At 46.0% G+C, this 19,002-nt stretch overlaps 1 protein-coding gene across 4 annotated transcripts in view; it reads left to right on the top strand.

Annotated features, from left to right (window-relative positions):
• The window catches only part of SDCCAG8 (SHH signaling and ciliogenesis regulator SDCCAG8), a 1,515,443-nt gene that overhangs the window by 100,195 nt on the left and 1,396,246 nt on the right, over window positions 1-19,002 (top strand). For all 4 annotated transcript variants that reach the window (XM_085611405.1, XM_085611403.1, XM_085611406.1 and 1 more), the window contains exon 3: window positions 16,866-16,951. In XM_085611405.1, the coding sequence (XP_085467531.1) occupies window positions 16,866-16,951 (86 nt within the window). The remainder of the gene's footprint in view (window positions 1-16,865; window positions 16,952-19,002) is intronic.

Here is a 19,002-nt window from a genome sequence, read left to right as displayed (position 1 = left end):
TTCTTTTCATGAGCATTAAAGGTTATCTTTCACCCCTTTCTGCTTTCTTAAGGTTGCCAGATCAGCCCTCTTTGTTTAAGTTACTGGTTGTGATGTGATTTTTTTGAAAGGTTTGAAACACATGTTTCCCCGTTGTCATGCTCCAATGCGACCTTAATCTGGTCCTGACTTATCTGATGTGCAGTTTAGTTTAGTTTAGTTTATGGGTTTATATAGCGCATGAATCACCCCCTAAAGGGTATCTCGGCACTTGCGGATTTGTAGAAGAAGATGTCAGGTGGGCTGGTCTAAAAGAGGGCAGTTTTCAAGGCCTTTCTAAATTTCAGGTGATCTGGGCATTGTCTTAAGACAATTGGAAGTTGGTTCCATATTAGTGGTGCCTGATATGAAAAGGCCTTGCCTCCTGTTCGTGCTTTTTTGATTTTGGGGATTTTGAACAGAGATTTCGAGCCAGATCGTAGGTCCCTTTGGGGGATATACTGATGGAGCCCCTCCGCCAAGTAGGAGGGTCCATTTCCCCATATTGCCTTGTGTGCCAGGCTGCAGATGTTAAACCTCACACGTTTCCGTACAGGAAGCCTGTGAAGTTGGTGTAGAAGAGGGAGTGAAGCTGATATGTGAGGGGCATTTAAAACTAAGCGTGCTGTGGTATTTTGTACCATCTTAAGGCGATTGAGGGAAGACTCGTTGGCTGCGATCAGTAAGGCGTTACAATAATCTAATTTACTAACAACCTAGGTTTGGATCAGGGTCTTTCGCAGAGGATCGGGGAGATGGGGAAACACTCTTCTCAGCAGGCCCAGCGCATGAAAGCAGGAGCCAACTGTATGAGTTACGTGCTCTTTCATTGTTCGAGTCTGTTCGAGACGCACCCCTAGGTTTGTTGCCGGAGACGGAGCAGTTCCCAATTCTTTGGGCCACCAATCAGGAGACAATAGAAGTGGGGCTGCTCCAAAGAGCATGAATTCAGTTTTTCCGGCATTCAGCTGTAGGAAGTTGTTTCTCATCCATTGTGAGATAGCCAGCATGCCGGAAGAAAATGAGGATTGGGTTGTTTGGGATGTCTTGTTGAAGGAAAAGGTAAGTTGGGTTTCATCTGCTTAGGATTTCTGATGGATACATCTGCCAGTGGATTCCTCACCTTGTGAATATCCCCTGCGCCAGCAACATTCGGAAACTTTTGTAGCAGTCCACGCCGATGAGGTCGAAGACGACGTCACAGAGACACGGCTCCGCTCGCGACTCTGCTGACGTCACCGGCTCCATAAGAAGACCTCGTCGGCGTGATGACGTCAGTTCCCTTTTTTCCGCGCCGTCGACGCCAACGGATTTTGGGAATCTCTATCTGTAGCTTCACTGTTACTTTGTGTTTCTGCTGGATTTCTATCACCGTTTTAAGTGAAAATGTCGACAAAGAAATCGGGGTTCAAGCACTGTCGTGAATGTGGAAAGCATATGTCCATCACAGATCCACATGACGACTGTGTCTGGTGTTTATCTTCGGACCATGATGTGGAAGGATGCTCTTGCTGTCGCAAGATGAGCTCCAAGGCTCTCAAGGAAAGAGAGGCGAAACTCTTCATCGCGAGGATTAAAAAAGAGAAGAGAGGAAGGAGGAAGTCGAGAACGAGGTCACGATCGAGGTCGGCGTCGAAGTCCACTTCGGGGCATGCTTCAAGATCTAAGAAGCACAAAAAGAAGAGGAGACATTCTTCTCAACTTCACTCTGACAAGAGTACGGCTCCGAAGTCGAAGTCACCTTCTCGACGCCGTAAGGACTCTGTGTCTCCCTCACCCGTTCCGGATTCACCTGCTGGTCCTTCTTCTCCAGTGGCTTCACCGGTTCCATCCCCGGCTCCGGCTTCATCTCCGGCTCCGGTAAGGAGCTTCAAGCACCGGGTGAGCCTTTGACCTTGCAAATTCCACCGTCGGCGCTGGCTGACCCGAGTCCGTTGATGCCTGATCAGTACCCTGCGTTCCCTGGACCAGGTCAGGACCCCACGCATTATTTGAATGCGATGTACGGGGTATTTTCAAGAGCCATGTACTCCACTGGTGCACCTTCGGGTCCGATGGGTCCTATGGCCTTCAGTTTAATGAGGCCATTATAGATCCTGTGATGGAGGTGTGGCGTAAGCCTTTTTCTGCTCCCGCAGTTTCTAGAACAGTTGCCAGGAGGTATAGGGCGGCTCCTGGGGACCCAGACTTTTTAACTTCACATCCGTCGCCTGAGAGCCTGGTGGTTCAGGCTGCTTGTTCAGGGAAATCTAAGGGTGCGTTTCCTCAAGTCCCAAGTGACAGAGAAGCTAAAAATCTAGATCAGTCGGCCAAAAAGGTCTTTTCATCGGCCAGCATGGCCCTTAAATCTACAAATGCCACTTGCCTTTTGGGGCGCTATATTCATGCGCTCATGGATTCTGCAAAGAAACTGGCTCCAAAACTATCTGAGGAGGATAGGGTTGGGTTTAATGAGGTCTTGACGGATGCCCAGGCAGCAGCACGTCAGGTGATACAAAGTGGACTGGACACAGCGGATTCAGTGGCAAGAGTCATGGGGTCTTCTGTTGCCACTAGGAGGGGTGCATGGCTTGTCTTTAGAGTTTTCCCCTGATGTGCAGTCAACGCTGTTGGACTTGCCTTTTGATGGCTCTGGACTATTTGGCAAAAAGGCAGATGCTGCACTTGAACGTTTTAAGGCTACGGCTAAGTCTTTGGGCCTTCAATCCCAGTCAAGGGGATCGTTTAAAAGATACAGGGGTTTCGGAAGGGCAACCTTTCGTCCCTACAGGCAGACCCAACAGCAACAGCAGCAACAACAGCAGACCTCTCTGTATAAGGGGTACAGAGGTAGAATCAGGGGTCGCTCACGTGGCTGTCAACTCTCCTTCTCCTCCTCAGCCCCTCCTTCCACCGCAAAGCAGCCCTAGATCCGCCATTCTGGATCATGTTGGTCCTGTGGGGGGCCGGCTTACCCATTTTCTACAAGGTTGGGAATCTGTTACTACAGATCTTTGGGTTCTAGATCTTGTAGAAAATGGGTACGCCCTTCCCTTTCGGGAATTCCCTCCAAATTACCCTCCTTGTCAAGGGGCTTGCTCAGAGAACCACCGTCTTCTCCTACAGGAGGAAGTCCTGAAGTTACTACAGAAAGGTGCGATAGAGGTGGTTCCAGAGCAGGAGAGGGGTCAGGGATGCTACTCCCGGTATTTCCTGATTCCGAAAAAGGACGGCAAATTGCGTCCGATATTGGACCTCAGGATCTTTATCTGAAGCAAGAGAAGTTCAAGATGCTCACCCTTGCGCAGGTTCTTCAAGCGCTGAATCAAGAGAACTGGATGGTGTTGATCGACTTGCAGGATACGTATTTCCACATCCCCATCCTGAAGTCGCACAGGAAGTATCTCCGGTTTACGGAAGGATCGCAACATTATCAGTTTGCGGTCCTTCCGTTTGGTCTTACTACTGCACCCCAAGTCTTCACGAAGGTGATGGCAGTGGTGGCAGCCCATCTCAGAAGGTCGGGGATTTCCGTTTTCCCCTATCTGGACGACTGGCTGATCAAAGCGGAGTCAACAGAGAAGGTGCTACATCATCTGCAGGATACAACTCCGCTGTTGTTCAAATTGGGCTTCTCGATAAACGTGCCCAAGTCTCACCTGGTACCCTCTCAGCGCAACCTGTTCATAGGTGCGGTACTGGACACTACTGTGTGTCGGGCATTCCCACCTCCACAAAGGATTCTCGACATACAGGAATTGATTCCTTTATTTTACAATGGAGCGGTCGTTCCAGTCCTGAAGGTCCTTCGCCTGCTCGGTCTGTTTGCTTCCTGCATTCTGTTGATCAACCATGCACGCTGACACATGAGGGCGCTCCAGTGGTGCCTCCGCAGGCAGTGGTATCAGCACAAAGGAGATCTCAGGGAGTCTGTGAGGATCTCCGGAAAAGCTGCAGCGGATCTGTCTTGGTGGAGTGTGGAGAGCAATCTGTCGCAAGGAAAGCCCTTCCATCTTCCTCCATCGATGGCCACGGTATTAAGGATGCCTCCACTTTAGGGTGGGGTGCGCATCTGGGGGATCTGGAGGTTAAAGGTCTTTGGTCTCCAGAGGAAAGGTTGCCTCACATCAACCTTCTGGAATTGCGGGCGATACGTTTGGTGGTCAAGGCCTTCCTCCCTTCCCTTCGCGGTCAGTCGGTTCAAGTCCTGACGGACAACACTACCGCGATGTGGTATATCAACAAGCAGGGAGGAGTGGGGTCTCTTTGTCTCTGCAGAGAGGCTCTGCGTCTATGGTCCTGGGCTCAGGACCATCAGATTTGTCTGATGGCAAATCATCTGGCTAGGGTGCTGAACGTATGTGCGGACAGTTTCAGACGGCAGTTCTCCGCCGACCACGAGTAGAGGCTCCATCCGGAGGTGGTTCGTTACTTCTTTCGGACGTGGGGAACTCCTCGGGTGGACCTGTTTGCCACTCACGAGAACGCTCACTGCCCGTCATTCTGCAGTCTCCAGTATCCGATGCAGGGAGCGTTGGGCGACGCGTTTCAGTTGAGTTGGGGCTCACGACTCCTTTAGGCGTTTCCTCCCATACCCTTGATTCCTCGGGTTCTGAGGAAGATTCGCCAAGACCGGGCCCAAGTTATATTGATCGCCCCGGATTGGCCAAGAAGGGTGTGGTACACAGATCTTATCCGCCTCTCCTCGTGCCCTCCGCTCCGTCTCCCTCTGAGGGCAGACCACCTCTCGCAATCGGAGGGACAGGTTCTACACCCCCACCTCCAGAGCTTACACCTTCATGCCAGGAAATTGAACGGGGCAACCTGAATTCTTTTTCTCTCCCGCCTGATGTGGTAGATGTAATTTTGTCTGCCAGACGTCATTCCACCAAATCTATCTATTCCTATAGGTGGTCTAAATTTGTAATCTGGTGTGGAGAGAAGTCAGTTGATCCTTTGAGGGCTCGTTTATCTGACATTCTGCAGTTTGCCCTTTCTCTTGCTCAGCAAGGATTTGCTGTGGCTACTGTTAAGGGATATTTATCGGCTTTGTCGGCTTTCCTTTGCTTGCCAGATCAGCCGTCATTGTTCAAATCACCTATTGTTCTACGATTTCAAAGGGCCTTACAAACAGGTTTCCTCCTACTCCCTTTATTGTGCCTCAATGGGACTTAAACCTTGTTTTGACTTATGGGTTCTCCCTTCGAGCCCTTACACAAGTGTCCTTTGAGACTGTTGTCTTTTAAGACGGTTTTTCTCATTGCAATCACCTCGGCAAGGAGGGTAAGTGAGCTTCAAGCTCCAAGTTCAAAACCCCCGTTTTTGACCATTCATGCTGAAAGAATGGTACTCGGGACCAGGGCTGCATTTCTGCCTAAGGTGGTAACTCCCTTCCATCTGGAGCAGTCCATTACCCTTCTTACCTTCTATCCTCCCCCTCACCCTTCCAAGGAGGAGGAGAGACTTCACCGCTTGGACCATAAGAGGGCGGTGAGCTTCTACCTGGACAGGACAAAAGACTTTAGAGTTGATGACCAGCTCTTCGTGGGCTTTGTTGGCTGCAGGAAAGGCACAAGCGCACCCTTTCCAGATGGATTGTTTTGTGCATCACGATATGCTACTCTTTGGCTGGTAAGGAACCTCCAGAGGGTTTAAGGGCCCATTCCACTAGAGCCAAGTCTTCCACTTATGCTTTGTCTAGGGGTGTTCCTATGGAGGACATTTGTAGGGCGGCAACTTGGGTCTCCCTCCACACTTTCGCAAAACATTATTGCTTAGACACTGAGGTGAGGAGGGACGGACACTTTGCTCGTTCCGTCCTTCAGGACTTTCTGGTATAGAAGGGTGCACACCCTCCTCCTGGAGTGGGACTGCTGTGGGAATCTATTCACAAGGTGAGGAATCCACTGGCAGATGTATCCATCAGAAGAACAAGTTACTTACCTTCGGTAATGCTTTTTCTGGTGGATACAGTATCTGCCTGTGGATTCCTCACTGACCCACCCGCCTCCCCGTTGTCCACCCTTGTATACCTTCAGTATATGATGGTTTTTTCACAATGTATTTGTTGCTATCAAAGGCAGTGTGTTATTTCTTTTGCCTCTCTATTTATTCTCCACACTGTGTGTTGCTTGTATAATATGTACTGTGTATACTGTGTATCTATTGTTGTCAGTCCGTCCGTGTGCCTCGAAGGCATGGAAAAAGGGCGGAACTGATGTCATCACGCCGATGAGGTCTTCTTATAGAGCCAGTGACGTCAGCGGAGTCACGAGCGGAGCCGTGTCTCTGTGACGTCGTCTTCGACCTCATCGGCATGGACTGCTACAAAAGTTTCCGAATGTTGCTGGCGCAGGGGATATTCACAAGGTGAGGAATCCACAGGCAGATACTGTATCCACCAGAAAAAGCGTTACCGAAGGTAAGTAACTTGTTCATTGGGACAAACCCATGGTTCCTCAGGAGAGCCGCCAAGGGCGCAATGTATATATTGAACAAGGTTGGGCTTAGACATGAGCCTTGGGGTACACCCTTGGTCAGTTCTATCGAATTGGACCGGTATGGGCCCAAGTTAATGGTCTGGGTACGATTGGAGAGGAAACTGATCTACCTTTGCAGCGCCACTCCCTCAATCCCGGCTTCCCTCAGTCTCATGAGCATAGTCTGGTGGTCAACCGTATCGAATGTGGCAGAGAGATCTAATAACACCAGGAGGGTAGGTTGGCCCTGATCTAGTGCAAGCCTGATGTTATCGGTGACGGCTACCAGGGCGGTTTCCGTGCTATGTTTGGGCCAGAAGCCTGATTGGGATGGATCCAGGTAGCCAGCCGATTCGATATGGACTGATAGATGAGTGTTGACATGTTTTTCCAGAACTTTGCACAGATATGGTAAGAGGTTGCTGATCATTTCCAATCCGTTTACACCTCGATAGCACCATATGATGAAAGGGACACGGCTGAGCTCCTCCGGGATAACTCTCTCCCTACTCTTTCAATAGAAGTCCGTGAATTTCTCGAAAGCGCTCTGTCCGAAGACGAAATAGCACTTGCCATTTGCACGTTGCACTCAGGCAAAGCGCTGGGTCCCAACGGTATCCCGATAGAACTCTACAAATTGAGGCCGGATAAACTGGCGCCCTACCTGAAAGCTATGTACGTGGACAGTTTGGAGAAGGGATTGCTGCCGTTGGACCAGAGAATGGCCACTATTGTCCCTATCCATAAGGAGGGTAAACCCAAGACAGAATGTGCGTCATACCGTCCTATATCCCTTCTTAATGCTGAACGCATAATTCTGGCTAAACTGCTGGCTAATCGACTGGTCAAAGTTATTGGGGGCCTGGTCCACCCTGACCAATCCGGGTTCATGCCGCACAGGAATACAGCACTGAATCTACGTAGGGTCCATGGCGTTCTGGGTAGAGTGTCTACCATCCAAGAACAGGCAGTGATCGTTTCATTAGACTCCACTATGGCATTCGATACCCTAAAATGGTCGTATCTCTTTGCCATACTCACTAAGCTGGGATTTGGACCAGGATGTATACAATGGGTGCGCCTCCTATATAGTGCACCCTTAGCGCAAGTAGTAGTAAAGAACAAAAAATCGGATACCTTTCCACTCCGTCGGGGGACGCGACAAGGATGCCCACTCTCCCCCCTACTGTTCGCCCTGGCTCTCGAGCCTCTGGCGGCTTGGATCGAGGGGGACCCAGTCATCCGCGGATTGCGCTGGTCCCTGGACTGGGAAGACCAGATTTCCCTCTATGCGGGAAATATTATGCTATATCTTGCCACCCCAAAGAAGTCTCTGATTGCGGTTTTTGACATTCTTAACGTATTTGATAGATACTCCGGTTTCAGTGTAAACTGGCAGAAGTCCCTTCTTATATCCTTAGGGGTGACCCACCACAAATGCCGCGAGGTTGCCCCCTTCAAATTGCATCAGATGGGTTTTGATACCTGGGGATCTTCGTCTCCCTAGATCGGATGCTCCGCTACACCCGCAATCTCGTCCCGCCGCTGCAAAGACTTGAAAGAGACATAATGAGCTGGAAGGCGCTTCCCCTCTCACTGTTGGGCAAAGCGGCCCTTTTTAAAATGATGTCCCTACCTCGACTCTTATACGCTTTGCAAAACTTGCTTGATCCTGTTCCCAGTGCATACTTTAGGGAAATTGAGGAACTTCAACTAAATCTCCTATGGGACGGTAAACCGCGAATAGCTCTGCAGAAATTAACCCTTAACTGGTATGATGGTGGAATCAGCCTATCAGACTTCAAAAAATATTATTGGGCGGCGCACCTCGCGGCTATAAATCACAGTACCTATGGTCGTGCGACCCGGGGTACTCTATGGACAGGTGGCTCCTCCTTGGGGAACCTTCAATTGGGTGCTGTATTCCAAGCCAGGCAGATATCCCCTCACAGGCCCTACTAAACATTCTACTGCTGTGTGGCACACTGCTAATGGGTCAATGGGTTGGGAGATGAAGCTCACATTGGCCACCTCTTTGTGGTATTCCCAACGGCTGGGAGACTTGTGGAAATCGAAAGGATTCGACAAGTGGGAACCTTCTAGGGATTTCGGGCGACCAAGACCTCTGGGATAAGAACGAGATCAAACCATTTGCCACACTGCAACACCAATATGAACTAGCAGACTTGGAGCGTTTTCGCTACATACAGGTGTGTCATGCACTTCGCTCACTCCTACCAGCGGGCTCCTCCCCCCCCCCTGCCGCGTCTCCCCTAGAGGACAGAATACTTGACGGCCATTTGCCAGAGAAGACCATTTCGCTAATATATAAAAAGCTAATAAACAACATGGAAGACCCCCTCCTCGCGTTGCAAGAAAAATGAGTAAATGACGGGATGATAATTGACGACGAGGAATGGCAGGAAGCAGTGTCCTCCCCAAGAATAGTGGCAATCTCTGCGCGTCTGCGACTGATACAGCTTAAAATCCTACGCAGAGTCTATATGACAGGGCCCCAACTGCTACATATGGGAGTGGCTGGAGGAGGAGAGTGTAGGAGGGGTTGCACCCAGTTTTGCACGTTCATACATATTATCTGGGACTGCACTTACATACAAGCCTACTGGGGAAAAATACATAAGGTAATTAGCGAGGTTCTTGCGGTTCCTCTCCGCCCGGAGGCCCGAAGGTGCCTTCCAAAATCTGGGACTCCTGGAATAATTATAGGGGGAATCTGTGTGTACCGCCCTGTGGAGCTGACCCTGATATGGTCCCTTCCCCATAGCTTCCAATGGGTAACGGAGGACAGCTGGTTGCGGCGATCTTATTATAGATGGTGTCTATTTTCTGTTTGAAGAAGGCACCTATTGTATCGCAGAGAGGTTGAGAGAATCTTTCTTCCAATTTGCATGCTTTGGGGCTGGTGATAGCTTTCAGAATTTGGTACAGGGCTTTAGGGGTGTTTTCAGCTTGGCTAAGTTGTTGGTCCATATGTGTGTTCCGGGTATGCTTTATACTTTTGTGATAGAGGGAGAGAGCTAACCTGTAATCTTCTTTGTCCACTTCGAGATGGGTTCGACGCCATCTTCTTTCTAGATTTTTGCAGTGGCTCTTTTCCTTATGAAGTTCGGGGGTGAACAATACTGCCTGGGTTTGTCTGTGTTTGTTTGGGCTAGTTTGAAATGGAGCAATCAGTTCAATAGCAGCTAAGGCTGATTTGTTAAAGTGGGCTAGACTCTCTTCAATATTACTATGTGGAAGGTCCCTAGGGGAAGTGAAGGCCATAGAGACGGTTCCTGGGTTGATTTTATGCCATTGTCTATATGAGAATTGATTGCGTGGGGTGAGCGGCTGCAGTTCTCGGAGTCCCTGTAATTGAAAGTCAATACGTGTGTGGTCAGACCAGCTTACTGACTTTGGGGCTTCACATTTGAGAAAAGGTGAGTCGGAAAAGACAATGTCTAGGGTGTTCCCTGTAGTGTGAGTAGGACCATCAGTTATTTGTTTGAAATTCAGTGTGGCAGATCTGCCAAGAAGGATGGCGTTTCTGCTTTATCAAGGCATTCACTATGGATATTGAAGTCTCCCAGCAGCACGAAGTTGCTGGAAGAGATCACGTAAGGAGCTATCAACTCCATGAGTTGAAGAGAGAATTCGGCAATGGGGCCTGGTGGGCGGTATACCAATGCCCCTTTCCAGCTGTTTTTAGGCGAGAGATTCATCCTGAAAATCTGGATTTCGATCTGCTCATTACTACGCTGTTCTAAAATAGTGATTTTCGTTCTATCATTATGAACTATGGCAATCCCGCCTCCAGGTTTGGTCTGCCTGTCAAGCCTTTGAATCCTTCTGTAATAGCGATAGCAAGTGCAGGTGAGCTAGTCGGTTTTAGCCATGTCTCCGTCATAAAGCCAACATCGGGTGTATTTGAGTTTAGCAGGTCCCATATCGCAATAGCATGTTTGGGGAGAGATCTCACATTTCCCAGGAAGCTCTTCTAGCGCTGCCTGTGAGAGGTGAGTTTGTACTTAAGGTTTAAGTCTGGGTCAACTGCTTTCATGGCACTTAATTGATTTGCGTTGGTATCAAGTTTTCGGGACATTTTGGGGTCATTTGGCCAGGATTCTGCTGAAGCTGGGTTAGTGATTTGGTACCTGCAATATGGGCAAGAGAAGAAACCTTCCAAGTATTCTAGGTGATGCATTTTATCGTTGTGACAAGGGTAGGGTGGGTAGTGACAGATTTCCCTAATAAAAAGTAGGTCTGTTCTAGAATACTTAAGAATGTAACGCGTACCTAGGTCTGGGTGCGAACAGGCAGGGTCCCTGGCTCCTGGCGGCGGTCTGGCGCGTATAGACGCAGACGGGCTTGTCTTTGGCGTGCCCGCTGCGCGCGTCCGCTGTGCGCTCCGTGTTCCATCTGCTTTTATGGTGTGTGAAACAGGACTAGAGCACCAACCTCTTCCCTGCCGGAAGTACCTCTCTCCACTCAATCGGGATAGCCTGTGGTGGACCGGGGAGAACGGCTCGGGGGAGGCAGCGAGTTTTAACAGGTGGGTCTAATGTAGGGCAAACAGTTGCAAACAGATAACCAGTTTTTGATGAGCAACCATCAACACTGGGAGTATTTCCAGATACACTCACCCAGGCTTGAGCATTTTTAGCTTCCTGCTTCTTCATATCGTAATCTCCAGAAGAAGGACTATTTTTGTATTAAACGTCAAGTCTATTTATGAAGGGGTCTTCCATCATGGTTTGTGATAGCTAATATTTCTCGTGCACTATGTGTTTTCTTGTCTTTTGTTTGTCCTGAGGAGGCCACGATTTAATACGGCCAAAGCGTCTCTATCCTTTAAGAGGAAGAGTCTATTTGTACCAAATGTACTATGAAGGAACTATGTTTCTTTGTAAGGAGATAACAATAAGTGGAGGGTTCTTCCTGTGACTCCTTGCCATTGTTACTACCTCCAGGCGGTTTATGAACTAAAACTATCAAAAAGTACCTATATTGTATATCCTAACAGTGAGGATGATATTGTGTAAGCCTTCTCATGTTGGATGACTGTTATACATGTAAATGTATGTTTTTATAGTGTTCAGAGACGTTGAAGCATAATAGAAAATTGTTAAAATATTTATTGTTCGACGCTTCAAATAAACTGTGTTTGACAGGCAGGCGATGTCTGATGAAGTCAGCTTTCCAAAGAAAATGAATGATTTAATTGTTGAAAAAATTATCACAGTTTATAATTGACCCCGCTATACACAATTTTTTTAACCTTTGGTGCACTCCTTTAGAGCCACTTTACAGTTGTCCCTCAAGGCTCCTTACCATCAAGACTGTGTTCCTCATTGCCATCACCTCAGCACGACATGTGAATGAGCTTTAGGCTCTTTGTTTCAATCCACCGTAAGCTTCCTTCTTCCAAGACAAACTGGTTCTGCGGACACAGGCATCCTATCTGCTGAAAGTTGTGATGCTGTTCCTCATCGTTCAAACCATCACCCTTCTGCCGTTCTATGCTCTGTCTCACCCTTCTAAGGAGGAGGAGAGACTTAATCTCTGGGACCCTAAAAGTGCGCTGAGCTTCTATAAAGGTTTAACCAAAGAGCACCAATTGGATAATCAGCTCCTTGTGGGGTTCGCTGTAGTGAAAAAAAGCAAGGCAGTGTAGGAGAGAACCATCTCCAACTGGATCGTGCTCTGCATTAGGATCTGCTATGCATTGGCAAAGAATCATCCTCCAGAAGCACTGCATGCTCATTCTACCAGGGCCAAAGCTGCTACCTAAACATTTGCCAGGCGGCTACATAGGCGTCCTTCCATACATTGACAGAGCATTATTGAGTGGATAGTCAGGTTTGCTGAGAGGGACATTTTGCCCGCTTGGTCCTGCAGGACCTTCTAATTTGGGTCCATCCACAGACTCACTTCTGAATAGGTATTGTTTTGCTATCTATTCAAAAGTTGCAGAATCTGTGGCTAGAAGTCTGTATCAGATGTACAAGTTACTTACCTTTTGTAACTCTCTTTCTGGCAGAGACTCTCCCTAGCTGCAGATTCCCCGCTGTCCTCCCCGGTCTGTGGTTGGTCTCTATCTATTAATAAGATCCCAAGTCTGCACATTGGCTACCAATTTGCTTGTGGGGTTCTTCGTCTGGGTACACAGACAGTCTCAAAAGCACCTGATGTCAGTGTACGAGGTTCGGCCCTATATAGGCCCCACACATTGTTTCCAGAGCAGAACGGTGCAAAGCTGCAAGGCACCACCTTCTGGCAAGCAGAGATATCGCTGAAAACTTTACGGATCCAGTAAGATGGCTGAGGATTATTCAAATGATGAGGAATCTGCCGCTAGATAGTGTCTCTACCAGAAACAGAATTACTGAAGGTAAGTAGCTTGTTCACTGGGGGATGGCCACTACACATACCTCCAGCTACCACACTTATACTTGTTGTATGGTATACTCCCTTCGTCTGTTCCATTGGAACAGCAAACTAACAGGTGAGACCCCACTTTGAGTTGTAAATTATATTTATATCATATTTACTACCCCTGAAGCGCTTTGCAGCAAGTAGTGTGCTACTCCAGAACCCAAGATTAGAGTTAATAGTTAGCAGATAGTAAGAAGTGTTTATTTCTTTCTTTTCTGTGCTTATTTGTTGTGTTAGGTGTGTGCTCTTGAATTCTTGTGTTAGTAGAGTTTAGAGTAGGGATAGAATGATTGGAATGGATTGAAAAGGTGAAGTAGTAAGTTGGTTTTATAAGTTGTAGTTGTGTTTGCCTGTTAGTTGGGTGACCTGGCTAAAATGGAGAGTGAAGTTTGACAAGTATTTTTGGGAGTTCATAGTAGTCAGAAAGGTTTTGGACGAATCCGAGAGAGGAGGGATGGGACAAAGGTTCTTTTTAGAACAAGACTGAAATTAACTTATACATGCATATATACACGTCACCTGGTAACGTTTTAGTGGCTGGAGTAAACCCCTCTACATAAAATATCCATATGTACAGAGAAGCAGCAATATTTACATGATCTGATGTGCAAATTTATCTTGTGATAAAGTATGCACCTTTGTTTTCTTTAAATAACTGTAATTAAATTATTATTACATACATATACACGCATGACATTTCCTAAAGTTTTTGTAGCAGGTATAAACCCATCTATAAATTTACCTATACTTAGAAGCAGCAATTATAACATGGTCTGATATAGATATGTACCTTGCCACATAATATACGCATGTTCTTCTAATATAAATGTATCTACTTGCAGCAGTAGGCATAATTCAATGTACAGTGACACATGTAAAATGACAAACTCGTCTCCATACCCTGAGAAGCATAGTTTGTCATGTTTTGGTATACTGTTGTGGTACACTGTTGTGTTGTGAGTATAGTCGTCATGTGAGGAAGACCCAACTCTTGAATAATCTAAGTTAAACTCCTTTTTCTCACCAGTACAATATGGTTTCCGACCTGTTTAGGAAATGTGGAGCTAACCTTAAATCTCACACTTATCACGAGAAAATATGTCAAACCAAGGGAAGGTGCTTTACATGTGGCTTTTATGGAATTCTCCTGTGCTTTTGACCTAGTAGACATGGGTATGTTATGGGGAGGGGGGGGGGGGGGGTTGATGACCCAGGCAGGTGTTGATGCTCATCTCCCAGAACTTGTAAAAAATTGCCATAGGAACGCCACAACAAAAGTCCACTATATGCAGAATGGGGATTGGACTAGTCCGATAAGAGTTGCTAGAGGGGTCAGGCAGGACTGTATATTAGCACTCTTCCACTTTTTATTCTATATCAATTCTTTGGAAACTGTTTTAAGATCATATAGGATGGACATCCCCAGAATTGGTCCCCGTGCAGTACTGGCACTGCTCTATGCGGACAACGCGGTTCTCTTAGCATTAACTGCCAGTGGTCTTTAAAATCTTTTAAATGGCTTCCATGATTTTGTGACCAAACTTAATCTTTAGGTGACCCAGCAAAAATCATTCATCATGACCTGCTGTCTGAAAAACACCAAGTCTAAAAACATTTACATAGCTGGGGCACCCATAGAGAAGGTACCTGTTTTCAATTATATACGGATACCGTTTGACGCGAATGAAATATGAGACTGGTTAATAAATCGAAAAGTGCAAAAGGTAGGGGTTGACTCTTTAGATTCGCTAAAAGACTAGGCCATAAGCCAATCAAGGAATGAGCCAGCATTATAAATGCAAGTGCCTTTCAGTTGGGACATATGGAGCTGGAGTCTGGGGCTATGCTGTTACTGGCAAATTACAGGTAGCCGAAAACAGATTTTTGTGTAGTATTTTAGCCATTCCAAAAGCCACATTGAGCTTTATCTCGCACCTGGAACTATGCATGGGTTTTGTGAAGGACCAAGTTAACATGGCCTATTTATTATTGTGGCTAAAGCTAGGGTATACGGTTAGGGTAGAGTTTTCAAGGCAAGTATTGGCAGACTGCCTTAATTGGGATAGCACATCTGCTATCCTGTGGTTGACTTGTGTTAATAAAATACCGGGATACAGCTATCTTTTCGACTCGCCTGGAAATATTACTCTTAAATATAACAAAATAGCCAAACAAAGTTTGGAATCGTATAGAGAGAAACTCAGACCTGGAAGATCACATGATATGAGTTCATTTATCAGTTACATACAAATTTCCATCACCATAAGCATGAAACCTTACCTATCCTGAATTACTAACACAGAATATAGATTTTATTTAACCAGACTGAGACTGAATATGATCCACTTTTTAATAGCCTTTCCTTCAGAAGACATCTGGTATTCTTCTCTTCAATGTTGTCCTTGTGATGCTATCTCTGCCCAATCCGCAGTGCAGTTTATGCTCTTTTGCACCCTGTACCATACTTTGGAATGCACTTTATATGCCCACTACTTATGCATAAACACTTTACTTCCTATGAAGAAGGATTATTACATTTATAAAGTCTAGCTTCACCTGAAATTTGCACTGCTGTACTCAGTTATATTGCTGCTGCTTTTAAATTGAGGAAAAGCTATGCATTTTAATTGCCTTATGAGGTGATCTTTACTGTGATGTTATTTGTAAATAGCATATGTTTTAATCATAATCTGAACTGTTTTTTAATCTGTACTTTTATGGCCAGATACATTGGCATAATAAAGATCATTTTGACGCGTCTTATGTTTTGGAGATGAGATGGTGGTCAGTGGATCTTATGTCTGTGGGTAGCAAATTCCATAGTTTGGCTGGGTCATCATAGAAATATCCGCCCACGGTTGTATGTAGGAATGTTGAGGTGGGAGCCATTCTTAAGCGTAGGGTAAAGTTCATTCAGAGGATCTATAATACCTTAGAGAAGCTGTGAAATGCTCGTAATGTGTTGTATAATCAACAGGGCAGAGTCATTTTAAGAATTAAACATTACACTATCTGTATACAGATGATTTTTATGTCTAAGTAGGACACTTTTAATGAGTTACTCAGCAAAAAATCATCCAGGCTAGAAATAGACACATGTTAAAAGACTTGCTGTTGTGGAGCGGATTAGCATTCCAAATGATGTGTCAAAAGTAATACAGCAGAAGCAGGAGGCAAACCCGAACCCTGCAGCTTTTTTCATGAGTATGATAATTAGTTTCTCCAAACACAGTTTCTGTAATCCCTTTCTCTGCTCTGCTCCTATTTTCAGTTTCTGTGCTTGCAGCTTCTCTAAAAGTGCAGTGAAGCTTACATTTTTTGGGATTTGGGCCGGATATCATTGTGCACTTTAACAGAGGACCTATCTTTTCATTCTTTTTTTGTTTTAATGGAGGTGAAGTGGGTAAGAACAAAATTGTGAGATTTGATGTTGCCGTGGACATGTCCAAGACCGTTTTGAAATAGATTTAAACAAAGGGTTATTTTTGAGATGTGCAAAGGTATATTATTGTACGATATGTTGAGAAAAATTAACAACATTTATTTCATGGTATTTAATTTGAAAATTAAGTGCATGGCATACCTAGAGTTCAAACGTCTTGCAAAATAACTCTTAGGCGACTGACTTGAGGGGAAAATTTCTCCTGCAAAACATTTTCATCTCAGCCCAGCTCCCACAAGGCATTTTGTGCTCACTCCAAGCCCCAGTTGAAAAGTGGGTCGAATTTCGTCCCTGCCAAATTAACACAATTTCTGGGTCTTTGCACACGAAATAAACATGTCATACGTGCCCCCAGTTCTTTGGTTTACATTATTTGTGCATTATATTTTCATTAATGTGTAAAAACCTGTTTATATTCATCCACAGCTCCAAAACATTTTTGGAGTGGGATCATGACAGAGATTCACTTTTTGAAGTTGTAACCCCCTTAACTTTATCCTGTTTTTCAACAGTTAACCAACTTAAGGCTCTGCTTAGAGAGCAACAAAGCAAAGAGAATGAAGAATTCTCGCCGAGAAGTTTGAGGAAGCCACCTACAGTACGTATGCCCTAATACTTCAATGGAATTTCTTTTTTTTTCCGATACTTTCATTAATTTAGTCTTTTTGTTTGTTTGCATACCACTTGTCTTAGTTTCTGGTTCTATTTGTCTGTTTTTTGGATGTTTGTGCAGGCTGCTCTGTACAGAAATACTAAGCACTTGTGCCAGTTCCTTCTCAGGATAATGGGAATCTTCTTCCCAGTGCTAGAGCTGATCATCTCTGACGGTGCTCGATCCCTTCTGGATAATGTGAATCTTCTTCCCAGTGCTGGAGCTGAACGTCTCTGACGGTGCTCGCTTCCCCTCTGGATAATGTGAATCTTCCTCCCAGTGCGGGAGCTGAATGTCTCTGACGTGTTCGCTTCCCCCTCTGGATAATGGGAATCTTCTTCCCAGTGCGGGAGCTGAATGTCTCTGACGGTGCTCGCTTCCCTTCTGGATAATGTGAATCTTCTTCCCAGTGCGGGAGCTGAATGTCTCTGACGTGCTCGCTTCCCCCTCTGGATAATGTGAATCTTCTTCCCAGTGCGGGAGCTGAATGTCTCTGACGGTGCTCGCTTCCCTTCTGGATAATGTGAATCTTCTTCCCAGTGCGGGAGCTGAATGTCTCTGACGGTGCTTGCTTCCCCCTCTGGATAATGGAAATCTTCTTCCCAGTGTGGGAGCTGAATGTCTCTGACGGTGCTTGTTTCCCTCTCTGGATAATGGGAACCTTCTTCCCAGTGCTGGTGCTGAATGTCTCTGACGGTGCTTGCTTCCCTCTCTGGATAATGTGAATCTTCTTCACAGTGCTGGAGCTGAATGTCTCTTGCCGTACCTGTGTCTCCTTGGGGTACTATGAATTTTATCTTGGTGCTGGAGCTGAATGTCCCTGGCAGTGCACGTCTCATGGGAATAATGTGAGTCTTCTCCTCCATACTGCTGGAGCTAAATAACTCTGACAGTGCTTGTGGCTCCTCATGATAATGTAAATTTCACCCCTTCTTCTCTCTTTACCCACCAAGTGTCTTCTTGGGATAATGTGACCCCCGTCCCCACTGCTGGAGCATAAGATCTCCCCAATGCTGGAGTTGAATGTAACTGGCAGTGCCTGCCTCTCCTCAGGATAAAGTGTATCTTCTCTTTTTGAATGTTTCTGGCAGTCCACATGTCTTCCCTGGGGGATATTACTCTCCTACCCCTCCCTCCCCAGTGCTACTGTTGAATGTCTCTGGTGGTGCATGCTTAGTCACTCAATAATTTAATTTCCGCCTTTGCGGACATAAAAGTAACGCATGGAAACAATACAATGCAGGCATGGTAAAACAATAAAATTAAAATATCAATCCGTAGCGACATGTGTATTTTTCCTTTGAGAGTCCAAACTTCCTAATCCTCCGGGGGGTAAAAGAGTCCACAAAAGTGCATGTGCATTAAGTATAAGATATTGATAATCATCATACAAAAGCAAGTACCTAGGATTAGTAGAATCAGCCTAACCCCCAGTTATCAAATCAGGGCCTTAAAAGTGCCAGTGCCTAAAGTGCAAAAGAGACCAAGGTTTAATTACAAGTTCCCAAAAGCTGATTCAACTCTGACCATCTAGTGCAAATATTAAAACAGGGTTAAAAAAGCAATAAAAACAGCTACGATGACATCTAAGAACTGTAACAGCAAAAGTTTATGCCGTAAGATTTAACGGCATGATCCGTCATGCAGGTACAGTTCTAAGCTAAACTAATAAATAGATACATGTATAAGATAATTTTAAAAATATTAGAATACAAAGGAGTTACATCAGTTACATGGTCAGTGCGTACCTCCTACTGATCCACATTTTGGCAAAAAATTTAGCCACAACACAGACAATTACCATGCTAGAATCCGATTTAAAGATACGTAGCGCATCACTGTGACAGCTGGCACCTAGCTGTCTACAGACGGGCTATCCACCTAGGTCTCAAATGGTGGTACCTAGGACATGCAAAAAGTATGTGACTGATGGACTCGGCTGCATAAGAGCAGCCAGGACAGAGCGGTGATGTGGAAGAAGGCTGGCACCAGGAGGC

Source organism: Triturus cristatus, chromosome 6 (genome assembly GCF_964204655.1).
Source record: "Triturus cristatus chromosome 6, aTriCri1.1, whole genome shotgun sequence".
NCBI classification, from domain to species: Eukaryota; Metazoa; Chordata; class Amphibia; order Caudata; family Salamandridae; genus Triturus; species Triturus cristatus.
The sequence above is the reverse complement of the archived record's forward strand: the minus strand, read 5'-3'. Positions and strand labels throughout refer to the sequence as shown.